General features: G+C 37.3%; 1 protein-coding gene across 1 annotated transcript in view; it reads left to right on the plus strand.

The window, feature by feature from the left end:
- Positions 1-27,983, plus strand: part of LOC118616800 (myosin-IIIa-like) — a gene marked incomplete at its 5' end in the record, with an annotated part of 80,476 nt that overhangs the window by 44,777 nt on the left and 7,716 nt on the right. Inside the window, 9 exon segments of the mRNA XM_036242237.1 lie at positions 2,915-2,994; positions 3,469-3,546; positions 6,395-6,604; positions 8,260-8,367; positions 10,846-11,008; positions 12,863-12,986; positions 18,775-19,333; positions 19,336-19,671; positions 21,366-21,510. Coding sequence (XP_036098130.1) covers positions 2,915-2,994; positions 3,469-3,546; positions 6,395-6,604; positions 8,260-8,367; positions 10,846-11,008; positions 12,863-12,986; positions 18,775-19,333; positions 19,336-19,671; positions 21,366-21,510 — 1,803 coding nt within the window.

Here is a 27,983-nt window from a genome sequence, read left to right on the forward strand (position 1 = left end):
CCTCTTCAGACAGAGAAAGCTGAAGGGAATCATAGGGCTCATTTCATTTTATTTATTTTTCCTCTCTCAGGAATCACTGTCCTGTACTGCTTTATTTGCGATTTATAAAAACTGTTTCTCCTAGACAAATGCTGTGTTATTTCACTTATAGGAGATAGTCAAACTCATAGACAAAGAAAGCAGAATTATGGTTGTCAGGAGTTGGGGAATGAGAGAATGGGAAGTTAGTATTTAATAGACAGAGTTTCAGTTTTAGAACATGAAAAGAGCCGTAGAGATGGATGGCAGTGATGGAATGTATTTAATACCACTGAACTATACATTTTAAAACGGTTAAGATACTGGATTTTGTGTTATGTGTAATAGAAAAAAAAAAACTGTTCTATATATTTTCTATGTTATTTTAGTTGTTTCAGTTCATTCAGTTTGTTACTTTATCTTGTCCAAAAGCAAATGTGTTGTTTTTATTTTAACAATTGTTATCTCCTTCTGCATCTACCTATAGTATCTATGCATCTAACTTAATGTTTTTTGTCCTTATAAAATATGCAACCAGGTTCTCAAAACTACAGTAATGCCTCCTGACTGTCAGTGAAACAGATCTCTAGTTAAAGAGAAGAACTTCATAGTCAAAAAGTGTTTCAGGAACTCAGAACCTCAAAACTATCAAAAGCATATGGGCTTTATATTCACTTCGATGCACAAACATGTAATAATAGCAACAACAATAATAGATAAACCTGTTTTAAAATTGCACGGTGGTAGGCACAGTGCCAAGTCCTTTCATTTACTCCTAATAACAACATACTGAGAAGGAACTGCTTTTACAGATGAGATATTGAGGCTTGGAAATGTTGAGCAGCTTTTCCAATGTTACCCCATAGACATAGGATTGCGATTTAGGTTCTTCGATCCTATTTTTATGTTGTCTCCAAGATTCTAAAATAACCATGGCCCTTTGCATAAATGACTTCAAATATAAAAAAATTCGGCCATTATCGGGCGAAATGTGTCTTGCAGCTCACAGTTCTAGTTTGGTTTATCATAGGTTTGTTCATCACTTCAACTATAAAAGCAAACTGGATATATTTTCTAAATTTAAGACTTATGCTCATTTTAGTTCCTAGATGCATGATTTTTAGTTGCATAGCTGATTTTTAAACGGCTTTCGTTTATATTTTGTTAAATGAGCCCTGGTTGGCTTGGCTCAGCAGTTAGAGCATCGGCCTGCAGTACAGAGAGACGTGGGTTCAGTTCCCGCTAAGGGCATGTACCTCGGTTGCAGTTTGTTCCCGGCCCTGGTTGGGTTGTGCAGGTGGCAGCCACTGAATGTGTCCCTTTCACGTCGATGTTTCTCTCTCTTTCTCTCTTCCTCCCACTCTATCTGAACAAAATATGGAAAAAATGTCCTTGGGTGAGGATAAATAAATAAATAAATAAAATAATATATATTTTGTTAAATGATTTGATGATTAGTATATAAATTTTGTTAAAGTCAAATTATTAATCCTTTACTAAATTTTCTCTAGTTTTTTAGTTTTCAGATAAACTTGAAATTTTTCTTTTTATTTGTGTAACACTAAGTTATAGTGTCTATTAAGTAGAAGGTTCTATTCTAATTAATGTGCTACTAACACTTTGTATATTCATCATGTTTCCAAGAAATTTCCTGGTCTGTGGTAATTTTTTTCTAAAACTCCCTGGTAATCCTAATAATAATAATATTGATAATAATTGAAATTCCTGATGTGCTTGTCTGGAGACCACCTGCTACTGTATCTGTCCCCCATGCTGTGTTCAGCAAGTTTCCCATTTGAAGGGTGAGGGTGCCGTGTGCAGTGTCAGCCCAGCGCGAAAGCAGGTGCACACACCCAGCTGCGCACTTTTCCTGGAATGAAGCGGGAAGGGGGTGCAGGGAGCAGAGGCCCCCACTGCCAGCCACACCAGGCAGCGTTTCCCCCTGCACCACCATCTCAGAGCCCCCTTTTCAACCACAAAGAATGGGAAGGACTTTCCCAAAACATGCAGCTTCTGCTTGGCACCTAAGAGAATGAGCGATGAGAAATTATCTTTCCAAAGTGATACTCAATTCTGGAGATATTTTGAACATTGCTATTAGGATGATAAACTCTTGGATTACGGGTGGTTGGTTTACTGTGCTTGATGGAGGATGGGAGAGGAGTGGACTAACTTTTTCAGGTGCCTACCATGTGACAGACATACTATCACATTTCATCAATATTTGGTGAGGTAGGCATCATTATCCTTATTTTATGGACCCAAACTACAATTCAGAGACTTAAGTGAATGACCCACAGGTAACACAATTTAAGTACCACAGCTGGTATTCAAGCTCAGGTCTCCCTGGCTTCCAAGGTCATCATTTTTTTCACTACAGCATCATTTTTTCACAACCTTGGGTTGTGAACATGAATACCTCATACCAGGCACACATTTCTGAATGGCAGGTGGAAATTATCCAGCCCTGTCAGCCACACTTGATTCACTCATAACCACTTCATATGAATTAATGATCCACATGATTCTTAAGGCCCGTTGTAAAGCTTCTCTTTGTGTTAAAGAAAATCTCAGCTGCCATTTAACACACAAAAAAAAGAAGCAAATCATCTCCTTTATCATAATCATCCCATATTCTGAAGCAATTAAAAGGAAATCCAACACTTACCTCTTCGATTCTCTAAGTAGTTGTTGTTTTTTTCTGAATTAAAGTTTTGGTATAAATTTTCACATAATATTATTTTATCTCTAAATTCCTTAACAAATAGTTAATCAAGCATGTAAGTCTAAATATTGTGAAATCGACAATATTTATTTTAATGTTCAATTAAATGAGGAAAATCTTCTAGCCATTAAGGATTCTAAAGGTATACTAATTTTATCTAAATTCCCATAGGTAATCTGCCACATTCTAAAACTAAAAATATAATAAACTATCAAATGAGGACTTCAGAAAAATCAATCAACCTAACAAAGGTAAGAAAATGCTTTTTTCATGGCAGCGAATCCAAGAGTGTACCTTTACCTTGGCAATATTTGTGTGCTCCTAAAAGTAGTCTTTTTCTTCATTTTCTCCCTTTAATCTTGTTTTCTGCTTAAACAGATATTTATGTTATGTTCATATCACTGCTATACATTAAAATAATCATACATTTCTGATATATTCTTAACTCTTTATTTATAGTTAGTTTTAATGTTCCACTAAGACCAACTAAAAATGTATCACTGAGGGCAGAGATGTTCACATTCTGTGCATGACCAACTCAAATTTCAATGAGACTTTGAACAATCACCTTCAACAGTAACCTTAAAGTAAAAGTATCAATAGCATTTTGTTGTTGTATGTATTTGGATGCAGAGACTATGATAGCCTGAAGGAAAATCCACATGCTCCCTGTGGATCACACAGCACAAGTACCAATGCATCACTGTCTCCTTTGGTCTTTTTAGGGTGAAACTGGTGAAACCACCCGTCATGCCAGAGAGACGACCAACATGAAAACACAAACAGTTGCATCATATTTTAGAGTAAGATATTAAATTATGATGTGTTGTGCTTAGGGTTGTTATTTATTCTAAATGAGAGTGACAGCTCAAAAGCTAGTACCATAGCGTGCTATTAGCCAAAAAATAATTTTTACTGTATTTTAATTCCTATTTGTTAGATACAGGCTGTGTTAGAGTATGCTTTCAACAATCTATAAAATTATTGTATCCTAGGTCCATCTTAGTGGAGGTCTATACTTGGGTTAAAACTTGTCCATTGCATCAAGCCATGCACCAGGAGGTCACCAGTTTGATTCCTGGTCAGGGCACATGTCCAGGTTGTGGGCCAAATCCCCAGTGGAGAGCATGCAGGAGGCGGCCAACTGATGTTCTCTCTCATTGATGTTTCTCTCTCTCTCTCTCTCCCTCTCCCTTCCTCTATAGTCAGTGAAGGAAAAAAAAAAAATGTGTCCATAGAACCAGGTGCATTTGCACCAGTATAAAACTTAAAAGAGTTTTTAATTCGATGCTATGATAACAATCAATGCTCCTCCCCTCTCCTGAATAAGTTTAGGGTAGACAGATGGAACAAGGTTGAGCATCCACTTCCATTCCATATCTTACTGTACACAGATAAGCTAAAAACTTCAAAAGAAAAACAGAACTAGTGTAGGCTCGGGGCAAAGAGAAGGGACATGGGGGGAAAGGAACATGCCACAGAAACGGCAGCCTTGACATAGGCTCAAGGTACCCTTCTCTTTTTGGACAGTGTGGGAGAAAGGGCTGAAAAGAAGCTCTGGAGAGCTCTAGATAACCCTGCTCTCATTATTGCTTCCAGTTCTTGTTTATCTCTTCTGATAAAATCATGTTAACCAGCCAGTGAAAATGAAGAAAATACCACCTAAAACTTGGAAATTCTTAATAGTATAATGTAATGTGGGGGAGGAAATTGGGTTAAATTTACTATAAGTGCTCAGTAAATAAACCCAGTTCCCTAATAGAATCATGAAATACTTTGTAAAATACCTGGATAGCCCTGGCCGGTTTGACTCAGCAGTTAGAGCATCAGCCTGCGGTGCACAGAGACCTGGGTTCAGTTCCCGCTAAGGGCGTGTACCTTGGCTGCAGTTTGTCCCCAGCCCTGGTTGGGTCATGCGGGTGGTGGCCACTTGATGTGTCCCTTTCACATCGATGTTTCTCTCTCTCTCGTCCTCTCCCTCTTGCTCTATCTGAATAAAAAAACTGGAAAAATTTCCTTGGGTGAGGATAAAAAAAAATAATAATAATTTTAAAATACTTGGATAGTTTTATTAAATATTTTTCAAGTCCTAAGCTCAAAGCAGACTGTATGTGCTTAATTATCTTTGAGTAGCTCCTAGCACATTTAAATGCTTAATATCTCGTGTTTGCTGCTGACACATTCACCTTACATCAAGACTGCAGCACAGCTGAGTCACCTAGGGTATTTACAGCCAGAGTATTTTCTTTTTATAAGTGAACTATCCAAATTATTATCTACCCACCATCATTAACATCAAACACTGTGTGTATGCCTAAATCATTTAATCATGAGCTCATTTGACTCTTCAGGCTGAAGTGAAAAGGGAAAGAAGATCATTTCACGTGGTCTGTGATGTGTTTTGAAGTTATTTTTCATTCTGCAGAGAATGAGCAGAGTGGAGCATTCTGCCTTGGTCCCTCAGGAGAACCGATGCCTACATGGCAGTACGCTCCTGCTCGGCTTGCCAGCAGACAAGTGTATCACCTCTGTATCTCAGCTGCCTGGCAGATGTTTGCATGACTAAAGCAATGATGACTCACTGATAAATGTAATGAAAAAGGGTTCCAAAATAACAGACCCAGCCATTTGAAGATCACATCTGATCTCAGGGCCCAAGAGGAAGCCATGCAAATCCAGGGCTGTGTCAGTTTCTCAGTTCCAGCATTTGGTCTGCTCTGGCTTTGCAACTGTAGGCTTTGATATTCCCAGCACTAAAAGAGATTCAGTTGTCAACAGCTATCCATGTCCACGTATTCATTACCGGGCCAACAAATTATATTACTGGTCTCTAACATACTGATTTTCTGGGATTCCACTTTTCATTGAACCATGATTATCCTCATATGTTATATGCTTAGTTAATTGGCTTCTAGTTAATTATAGTTAGCAAAGTGTCTGCTGTTTTAATAAGGTATTGCTGCATAACAGAGTTTTCCCATCTGTGTGATTTTAAAAATTCTAAAACAAATTAAAAAATTACCAAACTGGCCCTGGCTAGTTTGGCTCAGTGGTTAAGCTTCGGCCTGCAGACCAGAGAGTCCAGGGTTTGGTTCCTGCTAGGGTCATGTACCACAACAAATAAATAAATAAATAAATAAATACATAAAATAAAATAAAAATTACCAAATTGGAGCCGATTAGAGTGCTGAAATGAATTTGTTTATTTTTATAATTGTGTCCTTTATATTAAACTGCATTAACTTCTCAGTCCTTATTTTAAACTAGGAGATGATTCTGACAGGAATCAAAGTGTTTACTTTTATTCTTTCTTTAAAGATAGAGGTAGATAAGGAAATAAGTAGTATAAACAGGAAACTAGATTGTGTTCCTAAATATTATAATTTGGCATGTTTCCCTGAGAGGACATAAATACTTACAGACTATGTCAGGCAACCTTTTAATAACTAGGTTTCCATGAGTAAATCTGTCTTTTTTAAAATGCTACATATAAAATTGTCCTTAATACAAATTTTCCTCCATTTACTGTGAATTAGTACAAGTGTGTGTAACAGTCAGTTGTTAGGTGTGTGTTTGTTTTTTCTTAAGACCTACAAACTCATAAGCTTTTGCCTGCTACGCTTGGAAATTTATTTTTGTTGCATATTATAGTATTCCCTGATGGATTTGTTATCTAAAATGGTGGTGGGCCAACCTCATTTTGTTCGTTGCATCAAACCAAATAATGAACGTCAGGCAAGAAAATACGATAAAGAGAAAGTTCTGCTACAGCTTCGCTACACTGGAATTCTGGAAACAGCAAGAAATCGAAGGCTGGGATACTCACATCGGATACTTTTTGCTAACTTTATAAAGCGGTATGTGGATTTCTTTTTAAGTTTCCGTGTGCAGTTTACATCAAAATTCTTTGGAAGCATTATAAGAAACAATGACTTAGGTGTTCTAGGAAGGAAGCTTTTGTTCATGTAAGACTATGTATCAGAAAGAAGGTAACTGTGAGCTGGAGCTGGAAGTTTCTCTTGTCAGCTGGGAGGTCCTACGTGGCAGCACAGGGTATGTGTCCCAGGCAGCAGGACTGAGAGGCCTGGGCTTCTGTCGGGTTCTTGTCCCAGCTCTGCCACTGCTGTTGACCATGGCCTGCACTAGTGATTCTCAGTGAGGAGACATTTTGCCCTCAAAGGATATTTGTTAATTTCTGGAGACATTTTGGATTGTCAAAACTGGGGGGATGGGGGGATGCATAGACATCTGAAAATGTACAGAACAACTCCCAGCCACAAATGATTGTCCAGCCTATAATGTAAGCAGTGGTTGAGAAACCCTGGACTATATGGAACCTCATTTTCCTCATCCAATAAATCTGCCATGACCTGATAGAATTGTTACAAGAATCAAATGAGATAGTATCTCTAACAATGACTTAAGATACATAAAGGGTTTAAGGAGTCCTTTCTGATATTGGAGGTTAGTGTAAAATGAACTAAACTATAAATGAAATATTACTGGTAATATAGAGATTTGGTATCTTATATATTTAATATTTTAAAAGTCTACTCTTTAAATTTTCACCTGAAGATATGTTTTTATTAATTTTTTTTTTCAAGAGAGAGAAACAGAAAGAGAAACCTCAAAGTGATTGACTGTGGCTCAATTACTTGAGTGTCATCTGGGAATCGATCAGGCACAGCCTGGGTTGTGGGATTGACCAGCGAAAGGAGGCGTGTGTACAGCGCTGGGCAGTTTGCATGGAATTAAACCCCTTCATCAATTTTAAGATCAGCTTCCAATGTTTTTGTGAAGGTGAAAAAAAAAAAAATAAAATCCTTCCCTTGCTTCCTGCCACTGCATTCTTTCTACTTTTAATGCCCATACAGAGGTTACTTTTTTATACCCTGCTAATTTTTTTTCATTTTCATTTAATTTATTGGGGTGACATTGGTTAATAAAATTATAGAGGTTGCAAGTGCGCAGTTCTATAATACATCATCTGTATATTGTATTGTGTGTTCACCACCGAAAGTCAAGTTTCCTCTGACACCCTTTATCCCCCTTTACCCTCTTCTCCCTGCCACTATCCCCCTTTCCCTCCTGAAAGCACCATACTGTTGTCTGTGTCTGTGAGTTTTGTTTTTTTCTTGATCAGTTTACTTTTTTCACCCAGTCCCCCTGCCCCACTTGCCTCCTCTGACAGCTGTCAGTCTGTTCTTTGTTTCTATTTTGTTTATTTATTTTGTTTGAGTGGAGATTTTGTTTGGGTATTTCAGTGTTAAATGTTGAAAAGCAATCACTAAGCTGGAAAAAAAAAAAACAATGTTCAAATGTATACAAATAGATGGGACCAGATCTGTGTCCGTGTGGAATTCAAGCTACTCCAGAGCTGCTCTGAGAATCCAAAAGGATCCCTGCAGTAGATCCGGGAACTCTCTTCCCTCCCCTGCACAGAGCGGTCTGACGCCCACCAGGCCTGAGCCTCTGGGCCTTTGTGAAACACTAACCAGCCTTTCTCCCGTCGGAAGCACGTCCTCTGCTACAAGTGGAGCGAGGAGCCGGCCGTGAGCCCTGACAGCTGTGCTGCCATTTTGGAAAAAGCTGGTCTTGATAACTGGGCTCTTGGGAAAACAAAAGTAAGATTTCCATGTAATTTTCAAGACAAAAGTTAATCGTTAGGTTGGATTTACTGAAAATCATAACATTTTACATTGCTTGAAAATGTTAAGCTTTTTATGTTGCAGAATCTTAGCTTCAACAGAGAGGAAGTAAATTGGTAAATTTGTAAAGGTTAATTCAGCAAATTAAACACTTTGCTCTCATAAAGTTTTCTTTTAAGAAATTTAAGAAAAATTGATCTTGAAGACTTATCCAAAAAGAGGATGGAATTTTAATGAGATTTCACTTCAAATAGTGTTGAAAACAGTCTGATATATTTTCAATTTTATCACCATCTAATTTAGTCAGAAAGCTGTCGAGAATCACAGTGATCTAAATAGGATTCTGTTTGTTTGTTTTTTCTAATTCTCAACTCTTTTATTATAAACTTGAAATATATCCAGAGTGAAATATTCACCAATATTACTAGACTTGCTATATGTGTTTGGATATTGGTATGCTATGTATTAGATTTGAGAGCCTGTGCAATCTTAGCTTATTTAACCCCATAGGAAATAAATTTTAAAAAATCATAACCTATTTTAAATATGGAAGTAAGAATGGTTGGCTGCTTGGATAAAGAATGATCTGGGTTTCGCAGATACCTTCAGAGCATTACAAGATGGATATAAGAAGATAAGCAGGGTACTAGGTCTTAGAGGCACACTAAATGTACCACTGGGGGAGGGTAGAGAAAAGAGTCAAGCTCAATAAAAGTGGTCATAGATTGACCACTCAAGCATAACCTCTGTCAGCCACGCCGCAGAGACAGACTGAAACAAACTTCTCCAGTTGCAAAGAAATTTGTATTAAGTTGTGTCTTGGGGGTGCGAGGTGGGAGAGAATTTTTATAATGCTCAGATGAGAAGTTGGTCCTGTAACAATTTAAGGAATTTGTTTCAATGTTTATCTTAGACTGAGTCCTGCATATAGAGTAATTTGTATTTACTTTAATATTTAGTAAGGGATAATTCTGAGCATTAAAAAAATATATTTTACTCACACCTTTTTCTTTCAGATACTCACAAAGATGAGTTCTTTCAGGCTGAAATCTCATGATTCATGGTCTGAAACCCATGCCTAACTCCAAATGGAGTTTTAACTTGTAAAAAGGTCCTTTGCAGTTCCAGCTCTGCATGATATTTGAGTAGCATTTTAAAGTTATTTGTATTTTTCTACTTTACCTTTTCCAACACATTAAGATTGATAAACGTATTCCACATAAAAAAACTTCTAATGCTGCTTAAAAAAATGATGACCTTTTTAGACAGATTGAATTTTAAATGAATTGTCAACAGTGGAATGGACTAAATATATTAACATCTAGAGTTCTGTAGAAATTAAAACTAACTTCAATCAAAACGTGTAAAGCTAGACCGTTAGCCTGTGGTGCCAAGCTTTCCAGTAATGGAATGCTGAGAGAATTTTAGAGTCAGGTGACCGGGTGTCGTGACCCAGCGGTTAAATTTGAATTTTAGCGACTTTTTTAGTGGATTCAATGAACTCTCTTTGAGGTGAATAGCATTAGTAAATAGAGTCATTAAAAGAGCTGGGGAAAAAAGGCTTCTTATTTTCTGGGGGGAGTTGAAAACTTTTAGGTGAGAACATCTCCAGGCCTTTAGGCTCCTCTGTTGTTGGAATTCATTTTTACTTTATTTTTAAATGTTTTTATTAATATTTTAGAGAGAAAAAGGGAGAGAGAAAGAAACATCAGTGTGAGAGAAAAACGTTGATCTGCTGCCCCCTGCACACCCCCTACTGGGGATTGAGGCTGCAACCCAGGCATGTGTCCTGACCGGGAATTGAACCAGAACCCCTCAGTCCATGGGACAATGCTCAATCCACTAATGCTCACCTGGATCATTTTGATTTTGAAATGACCAAAAGTCAGTCCTCCTATCTCCATGGTTGCCACTGGGTCTAGTGAGGAAGCTGATCATTTTGTTCCCCCTGCACCTCCCAGAGACCCTGAAGGACAGTGTGCCTCCTTCTTCACCTTGGTATCCCCAGCAAGTACAAATAATAGGTCTCAATAAACATTTGAAAGATGAACTGCTATAGCTATAATTGCTGTGTCTTACGAATACATTTGTAAGATATTTACATTTGGGAAATATAATTATCTTTTTCTTAAAAAAATAAAAGCATACAATTTATTTTTGCTCACAGTATGTAATGCTAAAACTCTGATACAAGAGCTCAACATCCTCCACTCTTATTGGCCCACCCAACAAGACCTAGTTAATTGTTGCAAATAAACAGTGTGATTTTCAATCTGTATTTCTTCTGAAAGAGAGATTTTCTTGTAGCATATAAATCTATATTTCAGGCCAAAGATGTGCTCTCCAAAATCTAAAATGATTTAAAATTTAATCCACCCTTCAAAGCATAGCACATGACTATTTCACATCTGTGTGCCTTAGTCTTATTTGTATTTTATTTTAATTTCTTTTAAGGTGTTTCTTAAATATTATCATGCGGAACAGTTCAATTTAATGCGAAAGGAAGCCATTGACAAGCTTATTTTGATTCAAGCCTGTGTCAGAGGATTCCTGAGTTCAAGAAGGCACCAAAAACTACAAGAGAAAAGGAAAGAGAGCACTGTAATAATACAGTCAGGTAATCACTCAGACCGTTGCACAGTGTGACGAAAGACGTTATGTTTAGATATGGAAATACAATAAAATCTTATATACAAACCTCCAATTCCTATGTAGCTTCCATGTTTAATTCCAGACTCGCTTACCTTGATACTTTCTCTATCCTGAATCTAAATCAGATTGTTTTAGTGGTTGACACTTTTAATATTTGAATAAATGTTTTGTTTGAAATAAAATAATTATTACATTTTCTGTCGTGCTGATAAACTACAGTTGACCTATTGTGCAAGACATGACAACTGATTGAATTAATTGTAGATCTCAAGTATTGTATTATTATAACCCATTGGACAATAAAGTTTGTCCTACTTTATTCTAAAAGTTTCACTTGCCATAATTTTTGACAACTTAATTACATTTCTTTTTTTTTATCCTCACCGAGAACATTTTTTTGTTGTTGTTCAGATAGAGTGGGAGGGAGGGAGGGAAAGAGGGAGGAGAGAGAGAGAGAGAGAGAAACATAGACGTAAAAGGAACACATCGAGTGGTTGCCACCTGTATGACCCAACTAGGGCCGGGGACAAACTGCAACCGAGGTACGTGCCCTTAGCGGGAACCGAACCCGGGTCTCTCTGGACCGCAGGCCAAATGCTCTAACTGCTGAGCCAAACCGGCCAGGGCTAATTACATTTCATTTTAAATAGTATTTATTTTCTATTAACTGTAGAAAGATAATATTTAGAACCATATTTCAAAAATTTTTATTAAAATGTATTTATAGACTGTGGATTTTTCCTTCCATTCTTCTGTAAGAAACTAAATTTAGAATCTATTATGGCTTACTACAATATCTTTCCAAATGTTTTAACGGGACATCCTTAGTAAAAAATATATTTTACTCTGTAACCTGATACATATACATACTATAAGCAGTGCACTCTAACATTTTCTGTTCTAGTTTATTTTATTTCATTTTTAGATTTAGCCCACTGTATCAATTTTAAGATCCACTACTGATTTGTTGCCTTGTTCTGAAGAACAGTGAGGTGATGGGCAGAAGAGGGAGCTCACATTCAGGAGAGCCATGCTCTAGTCCCAGTCCGGTCAACCCACAAGAGCCCATTATTATCTCTTTGGGAATTTTAAGTCCTTAATTTCTCACTGGAACATCAAAATGCAAACCCAGCACTTTGGAATATGATTCTTTATCCACAATTCCAAAATGTGCAAAATAATGAAAAAAAGAGAGTTTTTCATAATTAATTTGAAAGTGAAATATGACCTAATTTTTACAGTCGTTTATTCATCCCACTTAAAAAAGATTGTGTTATTCAGGAGAAACCTTAGTTTGGACTATGGGATGCTGCGCTAACATTGGGTGGGTGGCGGTGTTACAAAGTATATGTTATTTGCTCTGCCTTACCTTTTTAAACACAAAACAAAACACATTTAAATCTGATTTCTGACATATCTGGCTCTAGGGATAATTGGCCAAAAGATCTAAAACATATATTTAAATAGTAGAGGCTTTCTTTTATGGCATAAACAAAAGGAAAATAATTATTAGCAAAGTAAGCAAATGAGTACATTTTGTCTTATTAATTTCACTCATTTCTATAAATTTAGTTTCATCTTAGTATTCTTCTTAATAAAAAAGGTACTTTAATTATTTTCTTTCAATATCTTGTCATCTAGAAGATGTTAATGAATCTCATATTTTTTATAAACTTGTTCTATTTGGAGTCTTTAATTTCATTTTCCTTGTTGACATTGATGGCCAAAAAAACATTTGTTTCTACTTATTTAAATAATGTTTTTTGTTTGTTTGTTTGTTTATTAGGATTAACACTACTCTGGGCCTTATCTGTTTCAGCTGCAAGAGGCCTTCTAGTCAGAAAACAAAGAAAAGAAATCTTTAACACCAAAAACACAGCAGTAACAACCATTCAGACTCATGCTCAGGAATTTGACTACAAGAAAAATTTTGAAAAGAAAAGGTATAATAATTTAATTTACACAGTATTTTGACATTCTAGAGATTTCAAATCTGTAAAGTTACCAGGTAAAGTTCACAGTCTTTCTTGTACCCAACCATGCTCCTGAGACAGATGTATTAAATGTCAGCGAACACTCGTGACCACTTTCCACTATTTTATCTTCCAGGAGTTCATTGACATTTCACAGTGATGATCACACTTCTCAAGTTTTTTTTCTTCCTAGGCTTCTGCCACACTGCTCTCTGTTTCTGCTCCTAATTCTGAGTGTTATTTGCTAATTCCTTCTTCTCTCCCCGTATTTAAATCCTCCTCCACATTGTCCCTGGGCTCTCTCATTCATTCCCATGGCCTTAATAGCCAACAGGCCATTGACTCCTAAGTCATAATCTAATCTATAAAGTATAACTCCTTTGCCCTTTTTCCTCCTGAACCTCCATATTTGTATTTCTAAGTGCATATTCGCAGACTGATCTGAATTTATTTATACAGTCGGCTTTATGCTAAGCAGTGGGGACACATAGATAAATGAGACAAAATTTTTTATTCTCAAGTTGCTCAGAGTGTTGAAAAAGAAATATAACCAATAAATACATGATTCTAGTAATGTGAGTTAACTTTGCTATTTTTTTAAATTGATTTTAGAGAGAGAGAGAGAGAACAAAACATAGATTTGTTGTTTCACTTATTTATGAATTCATTGATTGATTGTTGTATGTGTCCTGACTGGAGATTGAACCCACAACCTTGGCATATCTAGGTGATGCTCTTACCAACTTAGCTACCTAGCCAGGACTTAACTTTGCTATTAAATTATGCAGTGGGTGCAGAGAGGGCATAGAAGAGGAAACTCTGCATTGGTTTGTAAGGATTAAGGGAAAGAAAACATATGTAGATTTTGCCTAACTGGTAAAACTCGAATTGATTGAAAGATGACTAAGTGATTCTTCAGGAAGGTAAAGATAATTCCAGCTTCAACCCCAGGCCTCTTGTCTTCTTCTCTTATTTTCTTTTTCAAATGTATTGAGATTTAACTGACATATAACATTGTGTAAGCTTAAGGTATACAACATAATGATTTGATACATATATTTTGTGAAATGATTACAGTAGGGTTAGTTAACATTTTTATCATCTCAATAATTATAATTTTGTGTGTGGTGAGAACATTTAAGAGCTACTCTCTAGCAACTTTCAAGTATATAATACATCATTAATGATCATCATGCTATATATTAGATCTTCAACACGTTCCATTTTTTAAAATTTCAGCTTTATTGAGGAATAATTGACATAAAATTGCAAGATATTTCAAGTGTACACTGATAATTTTATATATGTATACATGTGGAAGGATCCCTCATCTGGTTATATAACACATTTCATCACCTCACATCATTTTCTTTCTTTGTTTTTTCTTTATTCATTGAGAACACTTAAGTTCTACTCTCTTAGAAAAATATAATTATAAACTATAGCATAATCAGTTATAGTCAGCATGCTTTACATGAGATCCCGGAACCTTATACATTTTATAGCTGAAAGTCTGTGTTCTTTTTCAACCTCTCCCTATTCCCCATCTTCTGTTCCTGGCAACCAATTTTCTACTCTGTGTCTATGAGATTGACTTTTTCTTTTTTTTAGATTTACATATAAGTGATCTCATGCAATATATGTCTTTGTTTGGTTTATTTCACTTAGCATAATTTCCTCAAATTCCATCCATGTTGTCAAAAATGGCAGGATTTCCTTCTTTCTTTTGGCTTTATAATACTCCATTGTATACATGTGCCAGTCATCCTTTGGTGGACACTTTTGTATATTGTATTCTACATATAAGTGGAATTATGTATTATTTTCTTTCTCTCACTGACTGATTTTACTTACCATAATAATCTCCAGGTTCATTCACATTGTTGAAAAGGTAAAAGAGCCTTCTCTTTTCCAGCCATGTAGTATTACATTGTGTAAATGTACCACTGCTTTTTTATCCACTCATCTACTGATGGGCATTTCGACAGTTTCTAGATCTTAGCTATTGTAAATAATGCTGCTATGAACATAGGGGTGCATACATTCTTTTCTGATTGGTGTTCCAGGATTCTTAGACTATATTTCCAGAAGTGGGATCACTGGGTCAAATGGCAGTTCCATTTTTAAATTTTTCAAGAAACTCCACACTATTTTTCTGCACCAGTCTGCATTCCCAACAGCAATGTACTAGCCCACCATTTTCTCCACATCCTCGCCAGCACTTGTTGTTTGTTGATTTATTGATGGTAGCCATTCTGACAGGTGTGATGTAATACCTCATTATGATTTTAATATAATCTCAAAGTGATGTTGAGCATTTATTTGTATGTCTATTGGCCATTTGTATGTACTCTTTGGAGAAGTGTTCATTCAGGTCCTTTGCCCATTTTCTTAATTGGATTTTCTGTCTTCCTGTGTTGAGTTGTATAAGTTCTTTATATATATAAGGGAAATTAACCACTTATCAGATATATCATAAGCGAATATGTTCTTCCATACAATGGGTTCCATGTTTATTTTGTTGAAGGATTCTTTTGCTGTGCAAGAAGCTTTTTAGTTTTACATAGTCCCATTTGATTATGTTTTTCTTTGTTTCTCTTGCCTTAGGATATATATCAGCAAAATTACTGTTAAGTGAGAAGTCTGATGTTATCCTGCCTATGTTTTCTTCTAGGACTTTTATGGTTTCGTGACTTACATTTAAGTCTTCTATCCATTTTGAGTTTATTCTTGTGTATGGTGTAAGGTGGTGGTCTAGTTTTATATTTTGCATGTACCTGTCCAGTTTTCCAAAATTGGAAAAATTATCAAAGAGACTGTCTTTACTCCATTGTATGCTCTTGCCTGCCTCCTTGGTCAAATATTAATTGACGATAATGGTATGGGTCAGTTTCTGTGGTCTCTGTCCTGTTCCATTAACTTAGATGCCTGTTCTTGTACCAGTACCAGGCTGTTTTGAATATAATAGCTTTGTAGTATAGATTGATATTCAGTATTGTGATCCTTCCAGCTTTGTTCTTTCTCAAGATTGATTAGGCTATTTGGGGTCTTTTATGGTTCCGTATAAATTTTTGGTATATTCTAGTTTGTGAAACATGCCATTGATATTTTAATAGAGATTTTGTCTAATCTATAGATTGCTTTGGGTACTATGAACATTTTAGTGATGTTAATTCTTCTAATCCATGAACACAATATAGGCGTCCACTTGTTTGTACCTTCCTCTATTTCTCTTCTCAGTGTCCTATGGTTTTAAAAGTACAAGTCTCTTACCTCCTTGGTTAAGTTTATTCCTATGTATCTTTTTTGTCATTGTTGCAATGATAAATGGGATTATGTTTATTCTCTCTTTTATTATTGATGTATAAATATGCCATTGATTTCTGGATGTTAATTTTCTATACTGCTGCTTTGCCAAATTTCTTTATTAGATCTTGTAGTTTTTTTTATGGAGTCTTCAGGGTTTTCAATGTATAATATCATGTCATCTACAGATAATGACAGTTTTACTTCCTCCTTTCCAATTTGGATGCCTTTTATTTTTTCTTCCTGTCTGATCACTGTGGCTAGGACTTCTAGTATTATGTTGAATTAAAGTCGTGAAAGTGGATAATCCTGTCTTGTTCCTGATCTTAAGGAAAACACTTTTAGATTTTGCCCATTGAATATGATGTTGGCTGTAGGTTTGTCGTAAATGGCCTTTATTATGTTGAGATGTGATCCCTCTATCTCCAATTTGTTGAGCGTTTTTACATAAATGGGTGCTGAATTTTGTCAAAAGCTTTTTCTACATTATTGAAATGATCTTGTAATCTTGATCCTTTATTTTGTTTGTATGATGTATCACATTTATTGATTTGCTAATATTGTACCAGCCTTGCATCTCCAAAATAAATCCCACTAGGTCATGGTGTATGATCTTTTTAATGTATTTCTGGCTCTGATTTGCTAATATTTTGTTGAGGATTTTAGCAAATACATTCATCAGAGATATTGGCCTATAATTTTCTTATTGTGCAGTGTCTTTATTTGATTTTGGAATTAGGATTATGCTGACCTCATAAAAAGAGCTTGGAAGTCTTCTTTCTTCTTAAATTTTTTGGAATAATTTGAGGGAGATTAGGTGTTAGTTCTTTTAGAACACCTGGGAAGCCAACCAGTCTAGGACTTTTGTTTTCTGGTTCTTTTTTAATTACTGCTTCAATTTCATTAATTGTTGTTAGTCTATTCAGGTTTTCTGATTCTTCCTGATTAAGTTTTAGAAAAATGTATGTTTCTAGGAATTTTTCCACTTCACCTAGGTTATCCATTCTAGCATCATTTTTTGAGACTGTTTTATCCCCATTATATATTCTTGGCTTCTTTGTCATAAATTTATTGACCATAGATACATGAGTTTATTTCTGGGCTCTCTATTATGTTCCATTGACCTATGTGTTTATTTTTATGCCAATATTAAACTGTTTTTATTGCTATTATTTTGTAAGATAGTTTGCTTACCTTCTCTCATTAATTATATTTTGCTTTAATATAAGCATGCTCTGAGGAATATTAGCCTAGCCACTCATCAAAATGATGGGGTTTTTGGTTCCCTACCCGGTCCTCTGATCCCTGACAGAATAACAGGGTTTCTGTGGTGCTTCCTGTATAAGCCTGAGTATGCCACAGTCTGCTTTGGAGGTGGCCAGGAAAATTAGGAAAAGGGAGTCCCAGCAGCTTTTTCAAATTTGACTCAAGAAAAGCCCTTCTTTACAAATAACTCCAAAGACCAACATTCTCCCATGGCTTTCCTGGGACAAAATGAAAAATTTTTGGCAAAATCCGCCAAGTAACATGTCAGGGTGTCACGTTATGCCTTTTTGACCCTTCCTTCATATTCTTTTATTATTATTTCTTTAATCCTCACCTGAGGATATGTTTTTATTGGTTTTAGAGAGAGAGAGAAAGGAGAGAGAAATGTCCATGTGAGAGGGAAATATTGATCGATTGCCTGCCATATGCATATGAACCCTGACTGGGGATCGAACCTACAACTTTTTGGTGTACGGGACAATGCTTCAACTAACCGAGCCACCCAACCAGAGTTTAACATCTTTCATGCCCAAATTGGTCTTGTGAGGGTTTGGCCTTACAACAATAACAACAAAAGAGTTGTAGAGAAAAGCTTATCTTCGAGTTATAAGAAGAAATAATTTTGGAAGAATATTTGTAAAATAATAAGTGTAAAATTTTGGCTAACACATTATGTTTATGAACTGTTGCAAGGACATTGCTTTTCCTTTAATTTTGTAAGGTATTTCTTGTGATCTGTAGACTTAGATCTTAGTAAATTCAGCACATCAGCCTAGAGAACATACCTACCCTGCTTACTGGTCTCAAATCTAGATATATTTTTCACAACATCTCCTCACTGCAGTTTCTATGGTTTGAAAAGAACATATTTTAAGTAATTAAATTTCTAAAATTTTAATACCACCCTCATAAAGTGAAAATGTGCTAATGTATTTCTCACTCTAAGTGTAAACTGGTTTTATCATTGTTTGAGTGGCCACTGCAGCTGTTAACTAGAGAGAACATTTTGGAAACTACTTGATTAATGTGACGTGATAAGTTCTTATTTTGAGTTGAGTTTAGTTTTGTTTGTTTTTTCTGTCCTTTTTGTTCTTCTTTCAACATTATAGAGCATGTAGCTATTGCCAAAAGAGGTAACAGGCTCTAGCTTAGTATTGTATATTCAGATGCAAAATGTTTTACACAGGGAATCTTTTGTGAAGAAACAGGCAGAAAATGCCGCCTCTGCTAATAAAAGAATCAGTCCAGCTCCAAATAACAAAGGGAGCACATCTGTAGTGAAGACTTTTACTTTTAGAGCTGAAGAGGAAGCCACTAATGCTGTTGAAAATAACACCAGAGGACATCACACTCAGAAAAAATTGAATAATGTGTATGGGCAAGAGGCTAAGCAAGAATCGTATCTGGTGGGGGACCCTTGGACAGAAGTAAGCCCCAAACAGAAGTATATGAAAGACCTGGAAGAGAACAGTAAAATAAGCAAAGAGGAGAAGGAGGGCACTGTGATCCAGAATTACTATCAGAGCCACACAGAGGAAAGGAATTCTGAAGATTCGAAAGCGGTGTATCTGGAAAGGAAGGCCTTCTCAGAAAGACCGACCTACCCAGGAATTTGGTTAGCTGAGAATGAAACTAAGCAGCCTTCTTTAAAAAATACTTTGCAACCTAGTCTTAGCCAAAGGTCAGTTTATCAAAATGCAGACAGCAAGGAAAAAGAAAAGAAGATATCTGTGGTCACCCAGAACATGCACCCACGTGCAGCCCATGGAGGCACGGGATGGCCACACAGAGTCCAGCTGAACCATCGACGCAAGCCCAGGACGAAGAAGATAAAGCAGCAGTGTTCATTCAGAGCAAATACTAGGGTTATAAGAGAAGGCAGCAGTTAAGGAAGGACAGGTGGTCTTCTCTTAAAAGTCAAAAGCTTGTTCCAACCGCAACAGAAGTAGCAAGAAATACTCACAATTTGTATTCCTGTTTTACCAATCATGAGGAATCCTGTAATATCAAGATGAGGAATGATAAAGACTCAAATGCAATTTCAGAAAAAGGAGCATGTGATTTGGCAATGTTTTCAAAACAGGTATGTAAATAAGTAGATTTATTTACTAGTACACATCTCTGGGAACTACACAACTGAGTTAAACACAGTTTATTAATAACTAACATGTTGTTTTACCTGTTTTTATGAGATGGCAAACCCTTTTAATAAAATGTTTCAAGGGTTACATTATCCAAATTGCCTTAAATTTTGAAACAATTTGCTATAATAAATAGTGTGCAATATGATAGGAATCTTGTGTAGTAAGACAAGTCATTGTTTTTTGGTTTTTACAGCTTTAAAATACTGGCATTAAGAATGCAAGTTTCTGTGTATCGGAGATCTTTCAGTATTGTTTTAAAAAAACTTTTTTTTCTAAATTTTTTAAAGCCTATGCATTTTTGCCCCAGATTTTGACAAGACATAATCAGGTATTGAACTTCGATGTGTAGCCATACTGAGGCACACATGCAGTGAAGCGGAAAGTCCATATATTACATCACAACAGTGAAGAACCATAAAGAAAACACCCTCTTGGAGATTGTGGCGTCATTAGTGGGCACACCTCACTGTTTCTAGAAGGGAGCCATTGGCATTAGGGCTTCTCAGGGGTGCACATAGAACTCTGACAGATGAGTGCTGTGGAGAGGTCACAGGGACTGGCTCCGGTAGATGCCATTTCCAGCTCCTGTTCTCTCTGGGTGTTTCACTTTAAGAAATCACTGTATGTATCAGCCCCTTTCTTTTCTTTTGGAAAGTAAGAATTTTAACTAGATGACTTCTAAAATGCATATTATAAATTAATATGAATTACCAGAGTAGGCAATAGTGTATGAAATCATGGAAGAAGTATTTCAATGGTTAATGTAAAGAAGGATCAGCTAACACTCCTGAGTCCCTAAATTCTGCTTTTCTGTCTGACAGTGGCTGAGCCCATCAGAGGCCCAGCAACTGCCTTTGGACACCCCCTGAGTGTTAGAGGTGTGGCCCAAACATCTCCAACTTATAGCTGGTGCCATTGATTAATTTACCTAGCCTTTCCTGTTCTTTTTTAAGCAGTCCTTCCTTCCCTTGGTGCATAAATTTGTTCACACTAGAAACCAAGTTCAGAGTTAGAACCCTGACCTGCTCTGCAACCGAGATGTGGAGTAGATGTGGAATGACCAAATCATCTGCGAGAGCGGGCTGATAATGCCCTGGGCGGGTTCAGTGCTCCCCAGGGACAGAGCTAGAGGCAGAAAAGCAGGACCCCACATTCGACCTAGCAGGACGGCTATGTTACCAGGAGAGACAGAGGCAGAGGGGCCAGGGTGGAAGGAGAGGAGCCAGGAGAGAGTGACCCTGAAGTCAGGCTGAGGAGACTGGAAGGAAAGGAGGGAGATCCGTCGTTCCGCAGAGGGTTCCTCCAGCTGAGAGCAGAAAGGCAATCGCGATAGAATGGTAAGGACAGAAGCCACATCCTAGGAACCCCAGGAAGGAGTTGATCAGGATAGAACTCTTTATGTGGCAAGACATGATTGGCAGCTTTAAATGGAAAACGTGAAATAGGTAACACAGGGAGTGGGGGGTTGCTAAGTGAGGTCTTTGTCTGCCCTTGTTACAGGGTCAGGTGGGTCCTAAAGAAGTTCATGGGAGTCCCGGGGGCCTCTGATCGGGAATTTATTAGACCCCAGAGTACCTGTGAGCTCTCTGAATCCTTTTCCTTGATTTAATCTGACACATAATCTTCTTTTTAGATATCAAAGTTATCTAAAGAATATTTTATTCTGCAGAAAAATCTGAATGAAATGATTTTGTCACAGCAACTGAAGCCTCTTTATCTGGGTGTCTATCCTCATAAGCCAATGAATAGACGCGTTTCTCCTCAGCAGTACCTCTCAGGTAAAAATCAGTACTTAGAACTTCCTGAAGGAAAGGCAATGCCACATACTTGCTCTTATTTGCTTCTTAGTTTCCCACATGTATTCTATGGCAGATTTGAGATGACTATGTTCTAACTGTCTTGGGGAGAACCTGTCTATTCCGTTTCTTATAAGCAGATGCACACTTTTCCAGAATGCGCCACATACTTTCTCTGGCTCCATCTTCCTTCTCTTTCTTGCTTTTTTCTTTTTCTCTTTATACACACTTTAATGAGAGCTTGGCATACAGGGGCAGGGTACCGGTTTGACAGAGAGGAGCCACCAGGTGAAATACATCAATTCCTCGTGTCAGTGCGACTTCGAGGAGCATGTGGAAAGTGCCAACCTCTGCAGATACACAAATCCAGATGCATTATCAAATGTTCTTCTAATCCACCTGAATCACATTCTGCCCCCTTTCTCCTAAACTGTGGGAATGCAGCTCAGTCATAATCAGGCCACCTGCTCCCCAAGGATGTGCAAAGGCCCTAGAGCTTTATACATGCCCCACAGGGTGAGGATCGGGCTGACCCTTCAGTGACAACTCTCTTGCCCACACAGGAACACTGATCTGCTAGCTGGCCTTATGCTCCCTTCAGGCTGGAAGGCTCTGCACCCTTTGCTGCACGGGGCTCCCCAGAAACCGACCAGTCTGGAGTCCCACCTGGGCCACACATGATGCAGATAGCCATCATCCTTCAGACTGTCGCCTCCCCAGGGGTCTCCACTGCCGGCTCTGCTGACCTCTCCCTGGGGTTTTTGCACCTTTCTCCTCTGGCTCCTCCTCTCTCACTTTCTCAGAGGTTCTCCACTCTCTCACCACCCGCTCCAGCACACTTGGCACCACCTCGGCAGTGAGTTTTGCTCTTTCTAAAGACAGGAAGAGCAGCTAACCTCCTGAAGCTTCTGCAAAAACCCCTCAGGTATCAAAATACTATGATGAGCCTGGCTATATGCCTAATATGGGAGGAAAGAAAAGTAAATGATTCAATCAGGTATCTCACCACATTGCTCTCAAGACGTGTGGTGAGCCCTGGCCGGGTAGCTCAGTTGGTTAGAGCGTCATACCGATATACCAAGATGGGTAGCTCAGGCCTCGGTCAGGGCACATATCAACCACTAACTGCATAAAATAAGTGGAACAATAAATCTATGTTTCTTTCTCTCTCCCTCCCTCTTTCTCTAAAATAAATAAATAAATTTTAAAAGAATTTTGGTGAAGCTTTAAAAAAAGAAAGCTTGCCCACAAAGTGGGTTTTTAGGCCCTTTCCACCCCTGCGGCTCTCAGGCCCTGGCCCTGACTCTCTTCCTCTAAAGAAGCAGTTTAACACATCAGAATCCAGAGACCCAGCAGTTGGACTGCCACCAATGACCCAGGCCCAGATGGGAGCAGAGGGGGAGGCAGGGGCTCTGGCTTCCCTCTTGGTTGTGTTTGTGGCAGCCGTGGTGAATGTAGGCAGTGAGGTGCTGATCATGTAGGGGAAACAAGGGAGCCTGGTAGTGTTCCCTGTGTCAGCAGCTCAGCCCAGTCCTCAGTGGGAATGGGGAGTGTGAGGGATGGCAGCTTCCTATGCAGGGAGTGGAGACTACTGATGTTTTGCTATGAGTTGCACTTTTGAACTTGTGTGTGTGTTTAATAAAAATTGTAGCCCTGGCTGGTTTGGCTTAGTGGTTAGAGCATTGGCCCACAAACTAATGACTCAAGGGTTCAATTCCAGTCAAGGGCACGTACCTCAGCTGTGGTTCATCCCTGGCCCTGGTTGGGGTCGCGGGGTCATGCAGGAGGTAACCAGTCGACGTGTCCCTCTCACATAGATGTTTCCCTTTCTCTCCGTCTCTCTTTCTCCCTCCCACTGTATCTGAAGATAAATAGAAAATTATCCTCAGGTGAGAATTTTTTATAATTGTATATATTTAAGATGTACAGCATGATGATTTAATTTAAATACACAGAAATGATTACTACAGTCAAGCTAACATATCTTCTTACATGGTTGGCCTAGTCTTTGTGTGTGTGTGATGAAAGCATCTGAAACCTACTCTCCTATCAAATGTCCAGTATTCAGTACACGGTTATTAACTGTGGTCCTTGTGCTCTACATCAGCTCTGCAGACCTCCGCATCCTACATAACTGCAAACTGCAATGTTGTATCTTTTCCCTGTCTGCCCCTTATAACCACTATTCTACTCTGCTTTTATATATTTAATTTTTTTAGATACTGTATATAAGTAAGACTATCCAGTTTTATCTTTCTGTGTCTGGCTTATTTCATTTACCATAATGTCCTCCAAGTCCATCCATGTTGTTGCAGTGACAGAATTTCTTTCTTTCATCGTGCATGCATCTGTCCATTTGTTGACAGACACGTAGGTTGTTTCCATATTTTGGCTATTGTAAAAAATGCTGCAATGAACATTGGAACACAGATACCTCTCTAAGGTACTGATTTTCTTTCCTTTAGATATATACCCAGAAGAGGGATTTCTGGATCTCATGATAGTTCTATTGTTAGTTTCCTGAGGAACATCCACATCTTTTCCATAGAAGCTGCCCCAATTTACGTTCCCACCAACAGTGTGCAAGAGTTCCCTGTTGTCTACAACCCACCAGTGTATTTTTATCATCTTTTTGATAATAGATTCTAACAGATATGAGGTGATTCGTTGTGATTTTGATATCATTCCTCCAATGATTAGTGATATTGAGCACCTTTTCATATAATGTTGGCCATTTATATAAGTCAGGTCATTTGACAATTTTTAATCATGTTATTTGTTTTCTATTGAATTGTATGAATTCCTAATATATATTTGGGATATTAATCTTTTATTTGGTATATGGCTCACAAATATTTTCTCCCATTCTGTAGGCTGCCTTTCTATTTTTTTATTTCTTTGATGGTTTTCTCTAGTGTGCAGATGCTCATTATCTTGATATAGTCCTACTTGGTGATTTTTGCTTTTGTTGCCTGAGATTTTGAGTCATATCTAAAAGAATCATTGCCAAGTCCAATGTCAAGGAGTTTTTCTCTATGTTTCTTTTTCTAGGATTTTTATGGTTTCAGGTCTTATGTTTAAGTGTTGAATTCATTTTGAGTTAATTTTTGTATGTAGTGTAATGTGAGTCCAGTTTCATTCTTTTGCATGCAGATATTCAGTTTTTCTAGCACCATTTATTAAAGAGATTATTCTTTCCCCATATGTACTCATGGTGCCCTTGTTGAAAATTAGTTAACCAGACATGGTAAGCTTAGATTTATTTCTGGGCTCTCTGTTTGGTTCCATGGGTCTCTGTGTCTATTTTTATGCCAGTACCATACTGTTTTGATTGCTATAGCTTTATAATATAGCTTGAAATCAGGAAGTGTGATGTCTCCAGCTTTGTTCTTTTTTCTCAAGATTGCTTTGTCAGGGACATTGACTAGGCCTAATAGCAGCTGAATTTTTTTAGAAGGTCAATTAGTTCACTTCAATGTACCAATTTTTGTAATGAACCTAAAAAAACAATCAGAAACAATTTTTAGTTTATCTGGAGAGAATTTTAATTCAGTGACTTGTTTTACCTTCAGGTGTAGAGAAATAACTTTTGCTCCATGCACATGTAGAAAAGTTATATATTCTTCTACACTTGTTTGAGGCTAAATTAGCAAACATCTGAATTGTTCCATGTTCCCGAGAGAACAGATGAAGTGCCTAAGTGCAGACACAGGAATCTGGGTGGACCTGACAACCCAGAACCAAGGAGTAAGGGAGGACATTGGAACATGTAGCAGACACAGGACAAAACTAGACAGTGCAGTTACTCTCAACAGATGCTGCTGAAAAGCCAAGAATAACTCCAGAGCAAATAGCCTATATCCATTAATGCCATGAAGCCACAAATGCCCCCCACCCCTCCCACAGCTTAGATGTGGAATGAAAAAGGAGAAAATAAAGAGCAGGGGAAAAGGAGGAAAGTCAGAAACCTAAAATGACTAAGTTTACTCAGAAAACACTAAAAAAATGGAAAGTCACTGAGTTTAACCAGGATTTATTAAAAATAATGTAGTGTTAGAAAATAGAAAAGAGCAATAAGAGGTCTAGTTTTAGGAAAATCAAGTTACATCTTAATTGTTGTACATCGTGAAAATTTAACCCTGCCATAGACAACTATGTTTTTGAAAGATTGTTCTGATCACATTATATGAATAGAATTGGATGGCTTTTAAAGAAACATGGAAGGCCAGTGAGAGATGATGGTGTTTTGACAAAGTAATAGCTGAGAAGGTAAATCGTTTTAAGTAACTGATAGTCAGTAGACCTGCCAGGTAGGCCGGTGCACATGTATGTGGTCACTGAAGCCACAGAGTAAATGAGATCATTCAGGAAGGCTGCATATAATGAAAGGAGAAGAGAACCTAGAGCAAGAGTTAAGACATGTTCAGGTCAGATAGAGAGAAACTAGCAAAGAGGAGCAATAGGAGAGGTGGGAGGAACACCAGGCAGCCTATATTCAGAAGCCATGAGAAGAGGCTCTTAAGACATTGTACAGAATGATGCTGACAGAGCAATACAAAGAAAACTGTAAAATATCCATTGACTGTCCTATGCATGAACAATTAGTACATTCCCCAGAGTTTTTAAAATATTAGAATAGAGAAACAGATGCAAATAATTATTGTGCTATTTTTATGGAGATTTGCCCCCAATATTTCCTAGACTTTATCATTGGATATAGTTTATATTCATATATTTTAGTGATCCGTGCAACTGTTTTCTTATTTCTTGAATAGTTTGTAAAATTGTATGGTAAAACGTTGTTGAAATAATTCAAACTGAAGTCACAAATTGAGGCAGATATTTCTTGGTCAATACTTTATTCCTGAAATGGTTCCAGATCTATTATTGTATTTTCGGATGAGCTTGTTTTACCTCAGAATCAGCCAACTCCACCCTAAATTTTCAGAATCTGGTTTTCTTATAAAACAACCTTGGTTTGCCCATCACCTAACCACATTTAAACTGAGACTTTCCTCCACCCATTTCTTATTTCTCTAATTCTAGTGGTTTTCATAGTTATCTTAATATACCTGTAAACATCACACTTCATGCAGGCATTAGGGTGTGTACTTGCTGAAGGGAGCAGGTTATCGGTTCCACAGTCTGCAGGTAGCCATCCTCAAAGTTATTTCATGTAGATTAGTTTTATCTTCCTCAGACAGATTTTCAAACTTTGCAAGCAGGACCATATCATATACTCTGTATTCATTTTTTGTTGCTCTAACACTTTTATTTATTACATAGTAGATCTTCAGTAACTGCTTATTAAATGGCTGAAAAGCTGTTTAATTTCTTCCAAGATTTATAATGCAGTGAAGTATAGCGACCAATGGAGTGAAGATTAGAAAGTTTGTTTTTTATTCAAACAACAAATGTAACATTACATTCTTTAGATATTCATTTCTTTTCATGTGTTGTCTACTTTAATACTCCTTGTGGTAAAAAATAACAATAATAATAATAATTTCTTATAGTATATTGAAGTCCTGTGTCCTTAGATCATCAGAATTGCTAAACACTGAATTTGGGACCCGCAGGAACAAGCGGCTGCCCTCAGCTGCAGGTGCAGAGTTAGCTGACATGCGGTGGAACCTGTTCGCTCAGGTTCAACAGGCCACCCCTGCAGTACCGTCCTTAGTGGCAAACCTTCCCTCCCCGTGAAAATTTTTACTTGGAAGCCCAAATCATACTTACTCGTAAATAATTCTGTTACTAAAATAAGCCTAAGTGGTCCTGAAATTTTTATTATCTTGCGTTTCTTAAAAACCTACAGACATCTTAAAACAATTGCTGCACCCAGCTCTGTTGTAAAACCTCACTAAGCCTTAGCTAGGTTACGTAAAGTGGCTTGGAAAAGCTTCTTACCTATTCTAAGGAAAGCCTGAGAGAACATGGATAACACATAAGGATAATTAAATTTTGCAAATTTTAACAAGCTATAACTCTATTTTGTAAGGTTTCTCTCTTTTGTAAAATGTATTTAAAAGTGCAAAGGTGCCAAGAGTAAAACAATATGCAAATAAAAACCAAGAAGCTAGTTATAAAATTGAAAAATAAAATGAAGTGCATGAACACCTTATTTTATATCTTTGTTTTTATAATAATTGTTATAAATTGAGACTGGTATGAGCTAACTGCCCCTGCATTTTTGTTGGGAGAATATATAAATAGGCTGTATTTAACTAGAGCATGGCCATTTGATTATAAATCCTAATAAGTGCTGTTGCACGCATAAGTATATGATGACATTGCATTATTTCTCCCTGAATGGTGTGCAGGGTTTGTGGGATGTTTTCTTCTTAATTATGGTACACCTGGCAATTTGTGTTGACAATCGAGAAGAGAAGAAAAAGATTAATTGTAGGACAAACAAATCCTGGTAACATAAAACCGTGTTCTCATCTCCTTTCACA

This window comes from Molossus molossus, unplaced genomic scaffold (genome assembly GCF_014108415.1).
Source record: "Molossus molossus isolate mMolMol1 unplaced genomic scaffold, mMolMol1.p scaffold_m16_p_45, whole genome shotgun sequence".
Taxonomy (NCBI): domain Eukaryota; kingdom Metazoa; phylum Chordata; class Mammalia; order Chiroptera; family Molossidae; genus Molossus; species Molossus molossus.